This window comes from Aphelocoma coerulescens, chromosome 1A (genome assembly GCF_041296385.1).
Source record: "Aphelocoma coerulescens isolate FSJ_1873_10779 chromosome 1A, UR_Acoe_1.0, whole genome shotgun sequence".
NCBI lineage: Eukaryota > Metazoa > Chordata > Aves > Passeriformes > Corvidae > Aphelocoma > Aphelocoma coerulescens.
This window is the reverse complement of record NC_091014.1, coordinates 2,609,271-2,632,027: the sequence shown is the minus strand read 5'-3', so window position 1 is coordinate 2,632,027 and position 22,757 is coordinate 2,609,271. Positions and strand designations below refer to the sequence as shown.

Below are 22,757 nucleotides of genomic sequence, written 5' to 3'. Positions count from 1 at the left end.
CCACGTGGGAAGGGAAGATCCATGGCCTCGTCCAGCCCGTTCTCCGAGCGGGATTGCTCGTTAACGGCGCCAGCCGGGGATTGAACAGTGGCAGCGCCGCCGTTATCAGACATCTCCCACAAGGAGCTGACCCAGTGGGTTTTTCGTTTCCCAATTTGATGTCTTTTATTCTTTTTTCCTCCTAACGTGTTTTTTGGGAAAAAGACAACTTCTTTTCCGTGCTGCCCTTCTGCTGGATATTGGGAGCGGGGTTTTGCCGTCGCGTGGGGCTTTGGGACAGCAGAAATCCTGAGTTAGCAGCAGGTGGTTGCTAAAATGCTGAGTAGTCCCTTTAGTTATTTTTATTCCTTGCCAGGAGTTAAAGGAGTGGAAATCCTCAGTGCTTAGTGTGCGAAACTGTGAAGTGCAGCTGAATAATTCTTGCTTCTTTTTGGTTTGGTTTTCTGGATTAATGGACAGGCCTTTGGGAAAATTGTGATAAAAATAGTTGGGATCTGAGGGAAGCAAAGGTGTCCTCGGTGTGTAATTCAAGATTTATCTGTACTACAAGGGCCTGGAGGGACAGGAGCCAGGGAATGGCTTCCCAGTGCCAGAGGGCAGGGCTGGATGGGAGATTGGGAATTGGGAATTGCTGGCTGGGAGGGTGGGGAAGGGCTGGAATGGAATTCCCAGAGCAGCTGTGGCTGCCCCTGGATCCCTGGAAGTGTCCAAGGCCAGGCTGGACATTGGGGCTTGGAGCAGCCTGGGATAGTGGGAGGTGTCCCTGCCCATGGCAGGGGTGGCACTGGATGGACTTTAAGGTCCTTTCCAAAACCATTCCATTCTGGGATTGCCTTGGTGGTGTCTGTGTCCCATCTATGAGATTCCCTGCCAATCACAGAATCCCTGAGGTTGGAAGAGCCCTCCAAGACCTTCAAGTCCAACCTGTGACCAATCCCCACCTTGTCCCTAGCCCAGAGCTCTGAGTGTGCCACATCCAGGCCTTCCTTGGACACCTCCAGGGATGGAGATTCCACCACAGATCCAAGTGGTCCCATTCCCACGCTGTCTTAAACCAGTGGGGCCCAGCTTTCCCAGTGGAGAAGGTCATTCTGAAAGGGAAAGTGCCCTGCAGGCCTCTGACATTTTCCAAATCCATCCCTACTTCCAGAAATTGGGATACATGGCTACAGCTCTCATCCCCACTCCATGGCTCCTCCTTGGAATCTTCTTCCTTCAGGAATGGCCCCACCCTTGGAGCTGGTGGGGTTTGAGTCAAGAAGAGACAAAAGAAGGGGAAAACAGTGGGTTAAGAATGTTTCCATTTAGCTCCAAGCCCACGGATCTCGTTGTCATTCCGGCTTCTCCTGGCAGGAATCAAAGGCTGGTGCTGCCGAGTTTGTCATTCCCGAGTCTCCGGGGCTTTGGGGTGGTCACTGTGGTTTGATGAATGCAATGTTAACACGAGCTGTCAGATCCTGGGAGCAGCCTCCACGCATGAGGAATTTCCAGATAATCCTTTGGAGACATCCAGGGACAGAGCTGTGATCTCCTCGGTCTTTGATGTGGAGAGCACAAGGCTGAATTTATTGAATAAATCACAAGGGATGCCGGCACGTGCAGCTTCCCTGAGTTTTCTCCTGTCTGTGCTTTTTGGGGGCAGCACTTCAGGCTGGATTTTCCCTTTTGGGATGTGCACAGACCCCCTGCATCACCCTTCAATTGGTCAATTCGACCCCTGCTCGTGCCATGATGCAGAAATGCAAAATTTGCAGTTTTGAGGTTTTTTTGTAAATGTAAAAAAAAAGAAGTAAACCAAGAGAGTAAGTGGAATGGAAGATATTTTTTTTTAATCCTCTGATTAATTTTCCAGAACGTGAGACAATTCTCTTTTCGTAGCTTCCAGCTTGGGAAACTCTGCATAATGCCAAGGCTTCCATTAAATTAAACTTTTTCAGGATTAAGGATATTTGGGTTCTGTTCTTGAGTGGAGACCTTGAGTCCATCACCTCCCATTTCCAAGTGGTTCTGCTTTTTGAGTCCTTCCTGGGAGGAGCCCTCAGCTCTGCCCAGGTTCTGTCTGGAGATGCTTGGGAGGCACCTCCTTGCTGACTTGCATTGGGGTTTCTCCATCCCAGCACTGGATTTGTTTCAAATCCTTTGGAATCAAAGGAGATGGAGATTGGGAATTCCAGTGTCTTGCTTGTCTTGGAGTTCAGTGGTTCCAGCACTGGCCTGTGCAATAAAATACTGAAATTCAAGTCCTGCTGAATGAATGATCTGAGAGGACAATGTTCTCCTTCCTATCCTTTTCCTAACCAATTCCTTTATTTATAGACAATTCCACTGGATTTGTCTATAAATAGCATTCCAGCCCTGGAATGTTCTAATGGAAATGTGGGAAACTAAATGTTACCCATTCTTTTGAGAGAAACCTAAGTTAGAAACACCTGAAGAACCAAATTGTCACCCTGTGGCCACCTCTGGCCTCTTGGGTGGAAATTGGGGTGGAAATTCCCTTTGGAAATATTTTGTCCTTTAAATTTAAGACCAGCCTTAAAGCTGCATAAAATCCAGCCACGGAAAATAATACAGTGAATTTAACTGTGAGTTTTGATATTCTTTGGGATGCCTCGGAGGGATGGATCCATAGGAAGGCCTCTGCTCTCTCCCCATGTTTGCCAGGGATTGCTTTGGTGAACAAAGACTTCTTTGTCACATTAATTAGAGTTGGGTTAATGAGGAGTGAGACAGAAATGTGAGTTTTGGTGCTGAAAGGAGAATTTTGGTGTTGGAAGGTGAATTTTGGTGTTTGAGGGTGAGGTTTGAGTACCTTTTGGGATCCCCCTATACCAAAACCCGCTGGTGACATCGGCCTGGTCTCTCTCTGCATTCTCTCACCCCTACAAATGAGGCTTTTAGACACTGATGCCAAAATCTGACAAATTGGCTGCTAATTTCAGTGAAATGACATCTTTGTGAGCCCAGGAGCTCAGCCAGGCTTAGCTCAGGGTCCCTTTTAAGCCTTTACCTGTCATTCTTGGATTTCACCGTTTCTTTTCCAGTGATCTCTTGCATTTTCATTAATTTTGTTGAATTTAGATCATAATTACAGCCTTTGCACTGGACAGCACCAATCCAGGGACACAACAGCATTTTCTTTTGGGAGCTCAGCCCTTCTAAACCTTTCTCAATCCATTTTTTCCCAATTTCTTTTGGTTTTTCATCATCCAGCTGCCCTTGTCGTGGTTGCTGTCTCTTTCCAGGATCATCCCTCCTCCACCTGAACATTCCTATTCACTGTCTCCAGCAAGACATTTTTAATAGATAAGTATATTTTAAATGCTGGGGCTTCGAGACTGGGGAAAAAAAAAAAAAAACAACAGATCTCAGAGCACATAAAAATAACACTGAGGGGTTTTATTCTCCAAACTGGGCCCACTGTATGAAAACATTTATTAAAAACGAGCTCTCTGCTCCTGAGCATCGTTAATTCCGTGCTCCACGTCCCATTTGTGTCGTGTTGCAGCTGCTAATGATGTTCTAGAGCAGGGATGACAAAGGAGAGGGAAAGCTGCCACTCACCACCGGTGAAATAAATTTGTCACCTTGCCACCAGCTCACCTGTAATTGGGGGAGTTGTGTAAAAACCTGAGTAAAAGCCACTTCTAGGAATATTCAAGGGCGGGGATGAAAATGTCAGGGATGTTTTTTCAGCTCCTGCAGCACAAACCAGGCTGGAATCAGTGGCTGTGAGTCCCTTTTCCTTGCACAAATGTATATTGATTAATAAAGGGAGAGCGTGGTGCTTTTAAGTGATAAACAGTTGTGCAGCAGTGCAGAGGGTGTATTAAAGGCTAAGAGCTAATGACTTTTCTGGTGGATGGAACACATTAAAAGCAGCGGGAAGCTGCAGCTATTTTATCACCCCACTAATGTCCCTGACAACATTCACTTGGTGGGAGTGAATGGATGGGAATCCATTTGGAGGAGTAAATTAAAATACCTTAAAAAATGCCTTTAATAATAGCTCCAGAACTCAGCAGGACCGGAGAAGGGAGAGATACAAAAGACCAATTAAATTATCCCGTCCATCTCCCTGCCGAGGCACTGATATTCCTTCTTCTGCTGTGGCTGCTGGAGCATTCCAGGAGGATCCCAGTGGCTCAAGTCAGGGCTGGAAGTTGGGACTGTCACAAACTTCCCTCTGTGTCCAACCAGATTTTCCCTTCCCCGCTCATCTGCGGTGCACGTGAAATGTGAATAAAAGAAAGAAAGTCCTTGTCCAAGTGATTCTTTTCCTGTTCCCTGCTTTTTAAGCTTGTGACAAAGCTGGGTTAGGAGCCAGCTTGGCATCAGGGATTTACTGAAGATTATGGAAAGGCATCTCCTCATGTAGATACTCCCAGTCTTGGCGCTGGGATTTTTGGAGGTGAGACCACCCTGGCAGGGAATTCCTGGATTGTCCAGCATTGGAACAGCTGCCCATGGAAGTGAGGGAATTCCCGGATTGTCCAGCATTGGAACAGCATTGCCCATGGAAGTGAGGGAATTCCCATCCCTGAAAGTGTTCAAAAAACACGTGGAGGTGGCACCTGGGGACGTGGTTTGGTGGTGACCATGGCTGAGGGTTGGACTCAATGATCTGAGAGGTCTTTTCCAAACTTAACCATGATCCCGCTGGAGATCCAGCCCCTTTTTGGCAACCTCCTGGGTGCTGGCTAAGAGTTCATGTGCTGAGAATTCCCATTTTGTGGGGAATTCAGGAGATTTGAACACTTCTGGTGTGTCTTGGGTGGACAGATTCGCTTCGCTGGTGCTGGGGAAGAAAATGCCACCACTTGTAGAGATTCCAGGCTTGGAGCTCCTGGGATGGGGCTTTTGCTGGCTGGGGGTTTTTAATAATAACTTGGGCATCTTTTGCTGTGGAATTCGAGCTCAAAATCAGAATAAAATCATCAGATCTGCAGCATAATCAGCCAGCAAAGTTTTTCCAGCCAGGAATTTCCTCATTAAGTCTGTAATTCCATTGGGAATGCAGTGACTCTCCCAGGAAAGCACCTGGGCTTGATTTCGAGCCTGTCAGAGATGGAGAACCCAGCACAGCAAGCTGTTCCTGTGGTCAGTCACCCTCTGTTAAAAACAGGAGCTCATTTCTGCTCTGCTGGGATCCAGCTTCAGCTCCCATCTGCTGGATCTCCTCCTGGATGCCTGGGAAGGCTGGAATGATGTAAAAATGAGGAGCTGGGAAAGGATTCTGGCATCACAGGCGGCACTCAGGAGATCACAAAGGAAAGGGTTTTTTACCTTGCTCTGTGCAAATACCATCCAAGTGTCATGAGAGACAAGTCCAGGTCATCGGGGCAGCGTGGAACAGGCAGTTGAGTGGAGCATTTTTCCTTGGAAAAACTTTCCAAGTGGAGTTATCCAGTCACATTTTTCTGTCCTGACAGTGGCAAAATTAGATTTTGCTGGGACAAACGAGCTGTAGTTGATGGGAGTGACCATCACACTTCACACTAAGGGCAGTGAGGAAGAGCTCAGCTGCACCCCAGGAGCTGGATCCATGTCCTGCGTGAAAATCCATGAAGGGAGAGGTTGGCAGGTTCTGGGATTCTGTAGGAAGGGAATCAGTTTAATTAGAAATTCGGGAAGTGGAGCCAGGCTGGGAGAGCTGGGGGTGCTCACCTGGAGAAGGGAAGGATCCAGGGAGAGCTGAGAGCCCCCTGCAGGGCCTAAAGGGGCTCCAGGAGAGCTGCAGAGGGACTGGGGCCAAGGGCTGGAGGGCCAGGAGCCAGGGAATGGCTTCCCAGTGCCAGAGGGCAGGGCTGGATGGGAGATTGGGAATTGGGAATTGCTGGCTGGGAGGGTGGGGAGGGACTGAAATTCCCAGAGCAGCTGTGGCTGCCCCTGGATCCCTGGCAGTGCCCAAGGCCAGGCTGGACACTGGGGCTTGAAGCAGCCTGGGACAGTGGGAGGTGTCCCTGCCCATGGCAGGGGTGGCACTGGATGATCCTTAAGGTCATTCCCACCCAAACCATTCCATGATTCCATGAAATCTTTCCAAGGAAGCTTTTCCTTGCAGTGAAGCCCAGTCTGGAGCACAAGTTTATCTCAAATTTACCAAAGAATATGATGAAAATTCCCATCCAGCCACAGCCTGTCCTTGTGCCTCCTCTCCAGCTTTGGGATTCGGCCTCCCATATTCCAGAAAAGCCACGAGTGGTTCAGCTCTGGGGGCTGGATTTCAGACTGCAGAGCCACTGGTTTATTTCTGAACCCTCGCAGGGTTTCCAGACCCTCGTGGCACCTCCCCTCTCTGTGTTTAACTGGCTGTGATCGATTCTGCATTTACTGGGCTTGTGCAGGGCTGGCCCCAGGAAATGTTCACTCTGTGTTCCAATCAGGGACTCTGTGAAATCCTAAATATTGAATCGGGTGTTTAGAGGAGGGAAACTCTTCTGCCTGGCCACAGTAATACCACAATAAGCAGATTTTATGGTTCATGTTCTCTGTTTTTAAAAAAAAAAAGAACAAACAACAAATGTACATTTTGCTCTTCATCAATATTCCAGTTCACTGGAGCAAAGCTTCTTCTGTGCCAGGTAAATAAGAGTTCTCCAGGACCTCGTTTGTGCGCTCATTTGGCTCCTGCAACATCACATGTAAAGTGGGGAGAGAATTCCAGCAGATCCTGGGCTCATGTCCGTGGGGTGAATTCACTCAGGACCTCTCAGGATAAATCCCATAGAAAATAAAACATCACCTGCATTGAAACAGGCAGAGTTATGGTTAAAACAAGAAAAAATCCCTTGGAGTTCGGAGCATTTGGGTAGCAAAGTTGTAGTGGGATGTGCTATAACCACAGTAACAGCCAATACTGGAATAATGGATTTTCCTGGGAAGAAGGACAGCAGGCTGTCAGATTGGAGACTGTGAAAAGAGATTTTGCTGCTCAACATGGGTTTGAATGGAATTGATACATTCTAAAACCTGCAGCCCTTTGTAAACCCTGGATGTGCCGGAGAGAAAAGTGGGAAAAGGGTGTTATCGCTCCATGTGGGATAACCACTAATCAGTAAAAGAGGGAATTTAGATTCTCCTCTTTCCTCTGTTGGCTGAAAAAAAGTGGATTTGGTTGGTTCAGGGCTGGTTTTACTCCTCTATTTTATTGTTTTACTCTTTTATTTTAGTGTTGGTGCTGGAATAGGGCTCCAGCTTGGCTCCCTATGGCACTGGTGGATCCAAATATTCCCAATCCCACTCCTGTGGCCTCAGGGCTGATGTTGGCTATTTCAGAGCCATCAAAGAGCACTGAACAGCCATTTATCCCAATATTCCAGGCAAACTGGCTCCCCAGCTGCTGCTTTTCAGGTTTCAGTGAACTCTCGAACTCTGCTCATTTAGTGAGAGTTCTTCCCCCCGCAGCCTCGCGAGATATTTGGGAGAAATTTGGGTAAAGGGCCCAGATTTTTAACTCCCTTTCTCATTGCCCTCCAAGGCACTGACAGCACTTGATATTTATCAGCTCACAAGAGCGTGGCCAGGTGTTTAAGCTTAACGTATTTAGGTTTTGTCCCTTGGGAATGGTCCCAAATCCAGAGCTGTGGCTCAGCACTGAACCTGAAGAGCTTTGAAAACGTTCCCTCTCTCCTGTCCTGCTTTAATTACAGCTGGGCTCTGTTTGGTGCTTTAAAATCTTTAAAATCGTGAGCTGTCAGCTAAACTCCAGCTTAAAAATTAGATCAGGCTTTATTAATTCTTCTCCTTCAAGGCAGCCACGTCCTGCCCGCATCTGGTGCCTTCCTCTGCCAAGGAATCTCGAGGAGAGATTTTGTGATGGGCGATAATCAACTAATAATGGACAACTTTTCCAGTGCCAAGGTCTCTTCTTCCATCTGCTGTGTTTTGGTGAAGACAGTTCTGAGCAGGATATTCCCATCTTTTGTCTGCTTTTCCCAAGGAAACAGAGCAAGGGAATGGAGCTTCTCCCTCCCAAGGCATGGGAAAAGCTGTGGTTTCTGCCAAAAGAAAAGTACCGAGGGGGAAGATTGTTCCTCTAATCCAAGTACTCCTCACCAGGGAGCTAGAAAATAAAATTCTGCACTTCCCATCCCTGGAAAAGTCCAAGGCCAGGTTGGACGGGGCTTGGAATAACCTGGGATAGTGGAAGGTGTCCCTGCCCATGGCAGGGGTGGAATGGGATGATCTTTAAGGTCTCTTCCAACCCAAATCGTTCTCTGATTCTATGAGAAGCTGAAGGTTTTGGAGGTTTGAGCTGTTGGTTTGAACTTCTGCGTGTCAAGGACTCCTTGAAAATCACCTTTATTGTCCCGAAGCTGCATTTTTGAGGCACCCTTAAAAACACCTCCAGGGCTCTCTTTCTCCAGTCATTCTAGAACCTTCACTGGGGCTGCCCAAGGCAAGAATCCCAAAGGAATGGCTGGAATACTGAAATCCCAAAGAATTGCTGGAATAGTATCTCCAGCAGGTCTGCTTGTTCTGTGTCACCCCCGCGGTCAGAGCAGGAATTCTGCCTGCCCTGGAGCTGCTTTCCATCACCTGAAGCCCCAGCCCAGCTGAGAATAAGGAACAAATCAAGGGATAATGGCAAACGTTTGCAAAATGCATTAAAGACAAGCCCCGCAGTGTTAATGACCAGCGGTGCTGCCCGTTTCATCCTCGTCCCCCCACCGCAGCTGAGGGATCCAGGCCGTCAGGAGGAATATCTTTTTATTTTTAGCAGCTTTCAGCCTCTTTTAAAACCTTCCTGGAGGAGTAATGAACCATCTCCTCGGCGTGGTGTTGGGATTCAGGTGTGAGGGGCTGGGCATTGTTCCCTGGATGGGTTTCCTTGTTAGCGTGGGGTTTTTTTTAAAAGGCACCATTGAAGTGCCTCACCATAAAATTAAGCTTTGATCACATCCATTTGCTGTTAATGAGTCCAGATGGGGCAGAGGCAACGGGATTGTGGCTCTGGGGTAGTGCCTGAGCTGCCTTTCATTTTGGGGACTTTCAGAAGCTCCAGGCCTGGCCCAGCTAACGAATCCAGCTGTCCCAAATGCCTCCTCAGACAGGGTGTCCCCAGGGACACCTGCAGAGGTGGCAGCAGGGCTTTGGGAGAGGTTAAGATGTCACAGGGAAATGGCCATTACGTGTCTGGCAGTGTCTTCTTTCATATGGTAATTCCCTTTTCCCTCCCTTTTAGGTTGTTTTTTTAATCATTCCAGTAGCTTTGTGTTCCCTTTAAATCAAAAGGGTTTATTCTAAAATCCAGATACTGGCAGGAGCTTGGCTGGGATTTTAATGTTGTCGAGGAAAATAAGTGGGAAAAACTCCATAAAAACCACAATAGTTTCTGTTTTAACATGCACTCGTGGGATTTTAGGTTGTTGGTTTTTTTCCAAATGTTGAGTTACGGAAAGAAATTGAAATGAGCTGGATCCAGGCCAGGTTTGATTCCTCCTCGTGTGGTTTCATGTCCAACCCAGGAGGGTTCACACGAGGATTCCTGGAAGGACAGATCCTGCTCCTGGGAAGCTGCGGGAGATCAGTTGATACCACAGGTCTGCTGGAAACCCCACCCTCCTCCCACTGCTGAAATCCCAGTGGAAAAGGAAAAATCTGATTATCCACACAAAAAGGAAAGGAATTGCTTTTGTCTTCCCTGTTGCTACATGAGCTGGGGAGGGTTTTCCTCCTCTTTCTTATTCCCGAGGGATCAATGGTGACTTTAATCCCTCACCACATTTATCAGCCCAGCGTGGGCTTGACTTTAATCTCAAACCACACCAGGCTCTGCTCAGGTGAGACCTCACCTGCAGAGCTGCCCCAGCCCTGGGGACACAGCAGCAGGACCTGGAGCTGCTGGAGAGAGTCCAGAGAGGCCCCGGAGCTGCTCCAGGGCTGGAGCCCCTCTGCCATGGAGCCAGGCTGGGAGAGCTGGGAATGTTCCCCTGGAGAAGGGAAGGATCCAGGGAGAGCTGAGAGCCCCTTGCAGGGCCTAAAGGGGCTCCAGGAGAGCTGCAGAGGGACTGGGGCCAAGGGCTGGAGGGCCAGGAGCCAGGGAATGGCTTCCCAGTGCCAGAGGGCAGGGCTGGATGGGAGATTGGGAATTGGGAATTGCTGGCTGGGAGGGTGGGCAGGGGCTGGGATGGAATTCCCAGAGCAGCTGTGGCTGCTCCTGGATCCCTGAAGTGTCCCTGCCTATGAAATGGGATGAGCTCTAAGTTCCCTTCCCACCAAAAGCATTCTGTGATTTTAGTAGGATTTGGGTAGAGCCTTAAAATGCTGCTTTTGCCCTCACTGGGCTCCTTCCCACATCCCAGGCAGGGATAGAAATGAACCTTGGCAATTTTGGAATCCTGGAGCTGACGAGCCATGCTCACACCTCAGAGCCCATCCCTGTGGCATCGGCATCCAGGGCTGGCCCCTCCAGGCTCTTCCTTGCTCCATTTCCTGGGGATGTCTCTGGGATACAAGTCCTTCAGGGATTGATCTCCAAGCTCAGGCTAGGATTGAGTATTTATTAAAACGTGGATGTTTGGAGCACCTGGAGAAGTGGCACCAACAGGAGCGTCCGAGCAGCAGCTACGCCAGAATCGGGTTTTGTTTGGCCAAAATAATCCCAGATCGTTGCTAATTACAGTAGGAAAGATGGGTTAATTCCTGGGACTTGCTTAAGAGCAGAGCTTGATAAGATACAAGAGCAACCAACAAAGTGGGATTGGTTTTTTTTTTCTCCAAGTATAGTTGGGAGCCAGGTGTGCCAGGAAAAGCACAGGTGGTGCCTGAGCCTTCAGGGAACCCCCCATTCCAAAGACTCAGGAGTGTTTCCAATGAGGATGAGGTTGGAAGGTGCTTTTTTAGCAAATCAGGGACAGGGAGCAGTGCAGGATCAATTCCTGTCCCTCAGGGGTTGCTCTGGAGGAGCAGGATTAGGGAGCCAGGTGATGCTGCCAAGCTTTAATTGGGAAATCAGTGGAGAGGTGGAAGTTGGGCTTGTGGGGATGTGGCAGAGGTGATAATTTGGGGTTGATGAGATTTTGCTCTGAGTCACCAACTTCTCCTCACGTCCTGATAACAGACAAAGCAGGGCTCTTTCCAAATCCCTGCAATCCTCCCATAGAATTTGAGTCCTGAATTCCCCAGTTGGATTCCCAAATGCTTGGTTCTCTTCCTTTGCCTTTGCTGCAGTTCAGGAATGACCCTTCACTCTACTGAGACCATGAATAATTCAATTTCTATCAACTTGGGACTTCCATGGCCTCCCCTCTGTCTTGTTTGCAGCAACAAAATCAAACACAGTGGGCAAAATAAATACAAACCATGCCAAGTCACCGTGGGAGGGGGCTCAGAAATCCCAGAATTCATGGAGCTGTTGAAATCTTGGACATTATTGGATTTATGGTACCTCCTGCAGGCTGGAGGAAACCAAACCTGCTCATCAGGGGTTTTAGTGGCGCTCAGGGCTCTGGGCTGGGTGACAAGGTGGGGATGGGTCACAGGTTGGACTGGATGGTCTTGGAGGTCTTTTCCAAGCTCAGTAATTCCAGGATCTAGGGGATGTGGAGCAGCAGTTTGGGCTGTGTGTTCCTCGTTCCTCTAAAAATCACAATTCTCATTTTGAGGTTTCGCCTAATGCAGGAAAGACCTGGTGAACTTCAGGAAGTGGCTCAGAAACCCAAACTTCCCGAGCTGATATTCAAACTCTCACACCACTTCCCTCCTTCTCTTTCCCAGTTTATTCCTTCCCCTCATTTATTCAGCCTCGCAGCAGCCACTGGCAGAGCCGCTCCAGCACCTGCTCGGTGTTGGGGAGCTGCACATTTGCATCTGGGACCACAATTAGCAAAGCAGGAGAGGGCTGAGATGAAGATTCACCGAGCTGCTGCTCATGCCTGGGCTTTTGTCCCCTCCCCAGAGCACGGTGATCGTGGAGAAGACAGTCCAGGACCTGATGAACCTCATGCACGACCTGAGCGCCTACTCGGACCAGTTCCTCAACATGGTGTGCGTGAAGCTCCAGGAGTACAAGGACACCTGCACCCTGGCCTACAGGTACGGCCTGGGACAACACTTGAGGGGGGAATTGCTGCTTTTGGTGTTGGCTGTTCTGCCGTGGTTCTCAGGAGTTCCTTCTGGGATCGTCTCTGCTGGGGTGGTCAAGGGTGTTTTCTTCTAGGGAAAAAAACCCGCTGGAATTACGGTCAGCGGAATAGGAGGAGTTGTGGCTTCCCAGCGGATTTATCCACATCGCTCCGTGGTTTAGGCTCTTGAGATGTGGATGACAGTGGTGGTAGAGCTTAGAAATGGCTCCAGCTCTTCCCTTAGTCCGGTAGGATGACACCTTGCAGGGCCTAAAGGGGCTCCAGGAGAGCTGCAGAGGGGCTGGGGCCAAGGGCTGGAGGGCCAGGAGCCAGGGAATGGCTTCCCAGTGCCAGAGGGCAGGGCTGGATGGGAGATTGGGAATTGGGAATTCCTGGCTTCCTGTGGGAATTCCTCCCACACCTGGGAGGGTGGGCTGGATCCAGGCCAGGTTTGATTCCTCCAGGGGCTGGGCTGGAATTCCCAGAGCAGCTGTGGCTGCTCCTGGATCCCTGCAAGTGTCCAAGGCTGGGTTGGACGGAGCTTGGAGCAGCCTGGGACAGTGGAAGGTGTCCCTGCCCAGGGTCCCTTCCAACCCAAAGCATTCCAGAATTCCATGGTAAAAGGACACCTCAAGTTGGACACTGAGAGTCTGAAGTGTCCCCTTCAAAATAAATGGCTGAGTGTGCCTTTGGCTCTCTGGTAAAGTCATTCAGATTCTTCATCTGAACATTTGCAAGGAATTCAGCTTTATTTGAATTAATTGTATTGAGATTTGGGTACTCGGCTCTCGTGGCACTTCAGGAATTTCAGGATGAGAGGAAATGGCTGTAGGTTGCACCGGGAGAGGTTGAGATTGGATATTAGGAAAAATTTCTTCCCTGAAACGTTGGTCAGGCATTGGAAGGGGCTCCATCCCTTCCAATTGGAGTCTCTGTCCCTGCAGGGATTTCAAAGCCCTGTGGATGTGGCACTTGGGGACGTGGCTCAGTGGTGGCCTTGGCAGTGCTGGGAATGGTTGGACTCGATCCTACAGGTCTTTTCCACCCGAATTGATCCTGGGATTTTAGGAATTAGTGACTGTGTGAATCCACGCTGGTTTTGGTGCAGCTTTCCCAAAACAATTCTGTAAACTGACAGGGAGTCCCCAAATGCTCTGTCCCTGTTCCCTTGGCACTTTGGGATGATTCATCCCTTACTTTCCCCAGCCAAAGCATGGGATCTCAAGGCAGCACAATCCCACTGGCCACGGAGGTGTTTGGTTAAACCCTTCAGGTGCTTGATTTATCAGAGATTTCCTGATAAATCAGGAAATTTATAAATAAGGAAATTGATAAATAACTTCTCCTATTGATAAATAACTTTTCCTAAGTACATCCCAGTTATCCATCTGTAAAACAGCCCTCCTGGACAGGAAAATCAGGATCATGCCCCATCCCATGGGGATAAATAATTCCATGGAAAACCACTACAGAGCTGCAGGAATGTAGGCAGGAAGAGCTGCTCTACATCATCCCCTCCATGGCTACTGAGCCTGAAAAAGCCCTTGTGTTTCCTGACCAAAAATTACTTCCCATTGCCTGATTTTTTTCAGGAAAAGCTTCATCCGGCAAACGGGCTCATCATCATCATCATCATCATTATTATTATCATCATTATTATTATCATCATTATTATTATTATCATTGTTGTTATTATTATTATTATTATTATTAACAATGGCAGTGAGCAGAGGCTAAACTTTGCCTGAACACCACCCTAAATTGGGAACTGCTCGTGTGCCATTGTCCAAAATATTCCTTTTTCATCCCAAACTTCCCTGCCTGGAGCCAGACAATGGATTTGATTTGTTTGGCTTGAACTCCAAGGTCCTTCCTTCCTTCCTTTGCCATTCCTGGCATTGGCACCTGCTGAGGGCTAATTAGGACAATGCTAATTTGGCCATCTCCTGATTGCAGCGAGAGGAAAAAACAGGAAATGTTCTCGTTTTGCTGCTGGCAAAGGACTGAAATAGAAATCCACATCCATTCCCGGGAATGCGGGGGAACGGAGCAGCTCCCGGCGTTCCCGGTTCCATCCACGGGGATGTTATGCCCTCTGCAGGGATCTGGGCTCCACACAGCCCTGCCCTTTGCTCCAGGGGTTTCCCTGGGCTGTTGGGATGGATAAATCCCGGTGGTGATGAAGTTGGGGGAGTCAGGATTATTTGTAGCTCCTTAAAATCGGGATGAACTCCTTGGAGCTGGGAGTCGATCCCATCCAGCAGAGCTGGCAGAGCAAGGGCTGCTCTTGGGATGGTAAAGAGTGAGAATTTGGGAAGCCACAGAGGTGGTTTTTGTAGGATTTGTTCCCCGTGTGTTCCTTCAGGGGGAGTGTGAGCAAATGTGGGTGAAAAGCACCCAAAGGGAGGCTCCTCCAGGCAGGATTTTATCCGGAGCTCTCTGCAGAACAGCTCGGGAAGGACGTCAGCACTGGGAAATGCACAGCTGAGATTGTTCATGTCTGAGCTCTGTTTGGCTCATGGTTTCCAGGGATTTAAGGGAAAAAAAAACCAAACCTAAGGGGGCTGGGTGGGATTGGACGTTTCTATAAATAGCAGCTCTCGTGTGTCAATCGGTGACGAATTTCGGAAGTTCAGCATAGGTGAGATTGAGATCTCTCCTTCACATCGCATTTCTGTCCAAATTCCACTTCCAGTTTGCCACGCAAACTGTTTACAAAAGTCAGCTCTGATTTCTGACTAATTGATGAGGGGCTGGGGCTGAAAATGCAAACAAAAACGGGAGATGGAGCCCCCAAACCTCCTGCCGTGCTGGCAGCGCTTTCCAGTCGTGTCCAACCCCCGTCTCCAGCAGATTTCCAGGAGAGCAGCCCAACTCCGGAGTTCAAAAGCATTTTATGTTCAAAACCTGAGTATAAAACCATTTTTATGGGACTTTTGGAGGTACTGAAAGGCCTTAAAAGGCATCACAAGGGCAGGGAGTTCACAGCTGCTGCCCTTAACACGAGTCCATCTTTCTAATCTTCTGCCAACACCCTTCTCTGACAAAATTTGCTGCCTCAAATGCTAAAATTAATCTCTTTCCCTGCCTTTCTACCTAAATTGGCCACTATTTACCCACATCCACGTTGAAGTTGCACATCTTTATTTTGTTGCCCGCCTTAAGCTCTGTCTTGTGTGTCCACCCCCTTCTCACCCATCTTCACCCTCACCTCGTCCATTTTTGAACCTCTCTGAAGGCTCTGTGTGAAGGCATCGCTCACCCAAAGGTTTTTTTTTTTGGTCTTAAAAAGAGATGGGCATCACCAAAATGGGATTCAGAGAGTTCAAAAGTGATTAAAGCCTCTGGAGGTGCTCAGCTCCCTCTGTGGAGGCAGCTCCTGGTGACCAACCTCCTTTGGCTGAACTCTCTCAGCTAAATTAGGGGGGGAAAAAAGTGGGAAATAACTGGGCCTGGATCTCTCAAAATGGTGAAGAAAAGAAACCCTTCCTGCTTTCCAGCCAGGCAAAATAAATCCAAGCCTCTTTTTTATTGAGAAAGAGCAGATTAATTCAACCAAAATGTGGGGTGTGCAGTCAAACAGGATTTTTGGATTCCCCAGGAAATCATTTTGCTGCTTCTTAGTGGCATCTTCCCCTCCTTGCATGAACTTTTGGGGTTTAAGTTGCTTTTTTGACTCTTTTTGGGGTAGGGGTGTCCCCTCAGCTGCTTTTTAACCCTTGGCAGCACAAGCTCAGCATGGAAACATCACCTTGGCCATGGGAAGAGGAAAAAAAATCCTCCAAAAGTCCAGATTGGTACCTGGGAAGGTACTGGCACACACCAGGATTTTGGCCACGGCATCAAGGCTGCCTCTCCAATATTCCCCCCTCACCAGCAGGCTGGGAATGGGCAAAATTTTGGGAAAGACATATCCAGGACAGCTGTCCCAGACTGATATTCCATATTTTATGACCTCTGCTCTGCAATAAAAGCTTGATCCGTGAGGTTTTTTTCCATCTTTTCTCCTCCCTCTGTCCTCTGAGGAAGGGAGTGATGGAGCAGCTTGGTGGGCACTTGGATCCATGTCAGGTTCCAAGGTCAGCTCCCTATGGCAGCAGCAGGAATAATTATGGATGAGTTTGGGAGAAGGGGAATGGGGATGAATGGAAGCGTTTTGAGCTGTACTAAAAGGTGTCACCCTGTCCCGGGATAATTCACTCATGGACCCAAACTGGATTGAAGGTACAGAGAGTGAACACTGCCTGAGAAGCTGGGAAAAAAATGTGGGAAAAAGGAGTCTGTAACTGATGGGGAAAGTTGGGTGTGCAATGGAAATCGAGGATGTTTCACCCTCTCCAGCATCTTCTCAATGTTGGAGCAAAACCAAGCTGTCCATAAAAATCAGGAGGTGTTGGAGCCCTGGGAGAGAGTGGGGGTGTAATTCCAGGGGACCCACACAAGGGTGGGAGTGTCCAGCATGGATTACTTTGGAGCTCACTGATTTCAGTGGATCTGTGGATTCATGGATCTTGCCCAGAGAGGAATCCCCATCCCTGGCAGTGTCCAAGGCCAGGCTGGACATTGGGGCTTGGAGCAGCCTGGGACAGTGGGAGGTGTCCCTGCCCATGGATGAGCTTTAAGGTCCCTTCCAACCCAAACCATTCCAGGATTCCATGGATACCACACCACCAAAAGGTGCGGAAAGCAGGAATTGTGGATTAGGCTCTTGGAAAACTCTGACCCTGGAAAAGCAAGGACACCAGGCTGAGTTTGCAGCTTGTTAGAGCATCCCAACATCCTCCCGTGTCTCCTCCCCAGAACTGACTCCACAAACAGCAGGAATTTTGAGGACAGAGGATAATAAGGATCATAAAACAGAGAGGTGGCTCTGTGTGACTCCATCAGGACACTCCCAAAGAACCCTTGGAATTGTGGACGTCTGAAGGGCCACGATAAGGCTGTAAATAATTGAAGAGAGCAAACAGTGGAAGCGCAGAGAGCTGAGCTGAGAGGGGAAATCACGGGGAGTAATGGGATGAAATTGAGGGAAATAAAACACGAGCTCGGTATCAGGAGTGTTTTTATCCAAGACTTGGATTTGTTCAAGTGTGAAATAGACTCCCAAGGGAAGGAGAGTATTACTTCAGTCATTTAAATGTGCAGAGGACAAAGCCCTGGCTGATGTATTTCCTGGAACAGTTGTCTTGCCTTGGCACAGCAATGCCCAGATATCATCAAATGCCCTTTTTCCATCTCCGATGTCAGAGCTGCTGGTGGAGCTCTTTTATTCCCCTCAGTTTTCACCAGGATGAAAAATAAAAGACCTCTTTTTTTTTTATTTCCCCTGATTGGAAAAACACCGACTCCCTCCCAGCAGCAGAAGGGCCACACGGGAATGTTGACGCTGGGGTCTTGTGTGGCTGGAAACAAAACTCAGCCTTTTGTCTGTGACAGATTGAACGTGAAACTTGAAGGGAAGGAAAATTTGTTTGTAAGTGCATGTGACAAGTTCGTTTTCACAAATCCTGGGTGGCTCCTGAGCAGAGCTTGTTTTCCTGGTGGATGGGGAAAGGGTGGGAAGGGAAATGAGCTGTTCTCTTGGGGATGGATCGGAGCTGGCTCCTGTCTCGGTGTCTTTCTCACTGTTTTCCTTTGCAAAGCGCAGATGCTCAGGGTGTTGTTGTTTTTGTTTCTATTTATTCCCAAAATCACCACCTGAGTGCTGCTGACAGCTCAGCTCTGCCCCAGCGTTCCGGCCTGGATCCGGGAGAGTGTGGCTGGAATGGCTCTGCCGGCTCCGTGTCAGTGGATGCTGGGGTGGGGGAATGTCGCTGTTGGCTCAGCCCATTCCAAACTCTGCCATGGAGCCAGGCTGGAAGAGCTGGGAATGTTCCCCTGGAGAAGGGAAGGCTCCAGGGAGAGCTGAGAGCCCCTTGCAGGGCCTAAAGGGGCTCCAGGAGAGCTGCAGAGGGACTGGGGCCAAGGGCTGGAGGGACAGGACACAGGGAATGGCTTCCCAGTGCCAGAGGGCAGGGCTGGATGGGAGATTGGGAATTGGGAATTGCTGGCTGGGAGGGTGGGCAGGGGCTGGAATGGAATTCCCAGAGCAGCTGGGGCTGCCCCTGGATCCCTGGGAGTGTCCAAGGCCAGGCTGGACATTGGAGCTGGGAGCAGCCTGGGACAGTGGGAGGTGTCCCTGCCCATGGCAGGGGTTGGAAATGAGGATCTTTAAGGTCGTGGATTGACTCCTCCAAATCCAGCATCCCATTTGTCTCCTGAAATTCCCGGTCAGGAATTCAGATGAGTTACCCTGCCAAAAATGCAAAACAGGGAAATTCTTCCTGACTGGAACACACTGCGATTCCTGACTCAGTCTCCCACACAGGGTTTGGCTGGAATCTCCATCAGGAGATGCTTTGGATGACTGGAAAGAAGATCCTGGGCCCTTCATTTCCCCTTCATTGCTTCAGCTCCGGTCCCAGGCGGGGCCAGCTGGGGGTGGGGGGAGGTGGTGGCTTCCAGCCAGGGGTTCCTGGGCTGGTCCCACCTTGCAGTGACTCCACCATGGGCAGAGGCTGCTGAGTTCCACTTAGATTCCAGAGGAAGATGATCCATGGAGATGCCAGGACAGGGTGACCTCCTCCAGCTGCCTGCCAAGTTGAATTTCAAAGGCTGGAGAATTTAAGAAAATGGCCCTTTTCCCCTTAAAAGATCTCTCAAAGCTCCATCAGGAGTTGTGCGTTTAAGAGAATTTTATACCCTGTCCACCCGCGTTGCCATCCCCTCCTCGCGAGCTCTGTGTGGAATTCCTCATCTGTGTGATAGGGATTTTAATGACTAATGCAGAATTAAATTAAAAGTGGCACTAAAAACACGATTTGCTCCTCTCTGAGGTGGTTGTTGCTGCTCTCCCCACAGGACCATCGTGCAGTCGGATGAGAAGCTGGTGATCAGCGCATCCTGGGCCAAGGACGACGATATCAGCAGGCTCCTGAAATCCCTGCCCAACTGGAGCAACATGGCCCAGCCCAAGCAGCTGAGGCCCAAGAGAGAGGAGGAGGAGGATTTTATAAGGTAAAATATTGTGGGGAGTTGTGAAGGGGTTTCAAGGAGAGCAGCAGCAAAAAGTGGGAACAAATTTGCTGTGCTTTCACAGCTGTTGTGTCCCCCGGTGTGAGGAGAGCTGTGGAACCGTTTGGGAAATGGGAAAGACTTTGGAGATCATCGAGTCCAACCATTCCCAGCACTGCCAAGGCCACCACTGACCATGTCCCCAAGTGCCACATCCACACAGCTTTGAAACCCCTCCAGGGATGGGGACTCCACCCCTGCCCTGGGCGGCCTTTCTGGGGAAGTTTTCCCAATATCCAATCTAAACTTCCCCTGGTGCAATTTCTGCTTGCTGTGTTGTTCAAACAAAGCCATTTGGAACGTTGTCCTTGTGATCCGAGTCAGGGAAGTGCCTGGGATTGGGGAAGGAAAAAAAGGATTCCTTTGAATCCAGGCAGATCCTTGTCCTGCTGGTTGGTGCTGCTCTGATCGCCCACGTGATGAAGGGAGCAGCATTTTCTGACCTAATGGAGGGGCCAACTGGTTGTGCTGGGCAGGAATTCCCAAAAACGATGCTGTGAAAGGAATGCCATGACCTGGTGGAGTTTCCCTCCATCCCAGCTCCAGGAATTAATTCAGGAGAGCCAAATGAGAAATACTGGTACTTCCAGAGGGAATTCTTTTGGAGACAACTTTCTGTGCCCAAACCAGGTTGTTCCTACATTTCCAGGGCAGGTTCCTTTTCCCTGCACACTGGGAATGGCTCAGCTCCTGTGTGATTCCAGAGCCTGCACATTCCCATCCCTATTCATTACTCCCTTGATTGGCACTTGGCTGTAAAACTGGAGGAGTAGGAGAAGCTGTTGAAAATAACAAGTCTAATTTGCCCAGATTGTCATTTTCCTCCTTCCCTGCCTGGAAGCCCCGTGACAGGGAGGATGCAGCCTGGAAAGGATGGGATTTGTGTGGTCACAGAAGGGTTTGCAGCTTGGGCAGGGATTTAAAAACATCCCCAGTGCAACAGGGAGGCTGCAGAGGTCTCTCTGTGCAGTCCCCGAGTTGAATTTCATGGAGTCATTCCTCACCTGCATCTTCGTTTTCACATTTATCCTTCATTTCCTTGCCTGGGAAGCCCTTCCTGGTTCTTCCTGTGATTCCTGAGCCATCAGCATGGGATACCAGAGCTCCAACAGGCACTGCTGGCTGAGTGGAAATTCCTGGTGAAGCAAAAATGGATGGCCAAGCTCAGCCTGACACTGGCAGAGCCAACATTTTGATCCTAATATGCATTTTATTCCATTTATTCCATTTTCCTGGCCATTCATTGAAGCATTTTGTGACACTGGATCAGAGGAGCTGCAATGGAAAGCCTATTCCACACTGATTTCCCTGGGAAAAGCTCCTGTGCCAGGACTTTTTTCAGCCCAGGCTTTAGGACAAAGATCTTTCCTCAGTATCTGTTTGCACAGAGCAGCATCTGTTAAGCCCCAGTTCCCCCCAGTGCTGTGTGAGTGCTCCTGTAGCATTCATTTAAATCATAATAATTGGTCTGGGCCAGATTTAGCCATTGATGGCTCAGAAACTTCCTCCAGGACGGGTGATGGTTGAATAGATCCCTCCTGAAAGCTTCAAAATAAAATTAATTGCTTGTCCGATTTTTTGTCATCCTCTTCCCATTTAAGCAGCCTTTTCCCAGTCTTTTCTCCTAACACAAAGGAACATGATTTCCTCACTGCTGCTGCTTCTTCCTCTTGGCACTGCTGATGGATTGGGAATAATTCTGCCTGGACACTCCAGTGGAGCCAAAGGGAAGTGGGTCCTGTGGATTCCAGGGGTATGGCTGGGATGGGAGACCTTGGGAGAGCTCATTTCATCATCGCTTTAACCTTTAGGATATTTAAAACTTCAGTATTTGATGTTCATGGGCCCTAATCCTTGGCCAGCAGGGCAGGACTGTCCATCCCTTGCTGGAAAAAAAGGTTCAACTTTGATGAAATTTGGGAAGATGATCTTTTTGGACATGGAGTTACTCAGCAGCATCCCTTTATGAATATTGGTAAATTAAATAAGTCCTAAAAGTTCACCACCAGTTATTGTCCCGTGGCCTCAAAAGACATCAATGCACAGCTTTCCCTCCTTCCCGTCTTTCCTGGAACTCATTTGTTTAATTAAAAAGAATCCAAACAAAAAAATCCTTGCAAGAAAGAATCCTCTGCTTACCTGTGGACAGAGATTGATTTTGTTGTCTTAACCCCTCGCTATCTCTCGAGTGAGGACATGTCCAAAGGCAGGGAAGGCTCCAGCAGAACTTCCCATGAATATTCCAGTGGGGTTGGGCAGCCAGAGGAACCTGCTGGAGCATTTTAGAGGAGCTCAGCTTGGTGAGGAGAGGAAGGGAAGCAAAGCCCAGCCTCTGCTCCTGGAACTGGTTTTTGAAGCTCTGGAGGCTGTTTGGCCCCGAGGGCAGTGTGAGACAGGCTGCCCTTATCTCTGTGGAAAGGTGATCCCTCAGCTCCTCACCCTGGCAGATCTGCTGGTGATTAACCCCAAAGGTGTTCCCAGCTCTGCCTTGGAGAGGGAAAAGCAGTGGGAAAAGAGCTTGGATCTGGTGATGCAGAAATTCCTGGGATTTGGAGCAGCTCTGCAGTGAGTGGGGAGAAGGTGCTGTGTCCTGCAGGGAAACCACAGCTTTGGGAAGCTCAGGAGGTGTCTGGGAATTCACATTCCAGGTTGGGATGAAGGTCACCCCTCCATGCAAATAATTCTGGTTGTAGAGCTGAGATCCAGACCTGAGCTGTGGAGCTTTTCCTTTCACCTTTGGATCCCAAGAAGCTCCTGAACGCTGAACTTGGGATCGGGTTCTTGGGCTGAATTTAATGGAGCAATTAAAATACCCCTTCCCAGCATTTCCAGGTGCCACAGGACTTTTCCTTTCAGTGCTTTTGGGGTTTTAATGACTGCAGGGAGTTCCAGCTGCCTCCTGCTTCTCCTGCTCGCTTCAGGATGCTCATCCTCACTTGCTCTGCACCAAAGGGATTGGATATATCCAAGCAACGGAAGGATCCTGCATCAAATCATCCCAAATGGTCAGAATTACCCAACCCCAGTTGTTCATTGGGATCTCTTTCCTTGGTTTTGGATGAGCAATGGAGCTGGGAAGGGGCTGGAGCCCCAGGAGCAGCTGAGGGAGCTGGAAGGGGGCTCAGCCTGGAGCAAAGGAGGCTCCGGGGGGACCTTGTGGCTCTGCACAAGTCCCTGACAGGAGGGGGCAGCCGGGGGGGGTCGGGCTCTGCTCCCAGGGAACAGGGACAGGAGGAGAGGGATGATTCTGCACTGCAGGGAGTTGGAAAGGCTCCATGAGCTCTTCTCCAGAGGGTGCTTGGAGGTGATAAACTCAGGAGGTTGGGACAAAGCTCCTGGGACAGGTCACAGCTTGAGTTTCTTCAGCTGTTTCCAAAGGGATCAGGGTGCTGCATATTCCCATTCTGTTAAAAAAGTCTGGGCAAGCCCAGGAAGTGGAATTGGGAAAGAATCCCGGAATGGTTTGGGTTGGAAAGGACCTCAAAGCCCATCCAGTGCCACCCCTGCCATGGCAGGGACACCTCCCACTATCCCAGGGTGTTCCAAACCCCAGTGTCCAGCCTGGCCTTGGACACT

At 49.3% G+C, this 22,757-nt stretch overlaps 1 protein-coding gene across 6 annotated transcripts in view; it reads left to right on the top strand.

Annotated features, from left to right (window-relative positions):
- EXOC4 (exocyst complex component 4) overlaps positions 1–22,757 on the top strand; it is a 292,499-nt gene that overhangs the window by 226,255 nt on the left and 43,487 nt on the right. For 4 of the 6 annotated variants that reach the window (XM_069034175.1, XM_069034176.1, XM_069034191.1 and 1 more), the window contains 2 exons: positions 11,903–12,039; positions 18,969–19,124. In XM_069034175.1, the coding sequence (XP_068890276.1) occupies positions 11,903–12,039; positions 18,969–19,124 (293 nt within the window). The other 2 variants (XM_069034198.1, XM_069034206.1) reach the window with 2 other exon arrangements.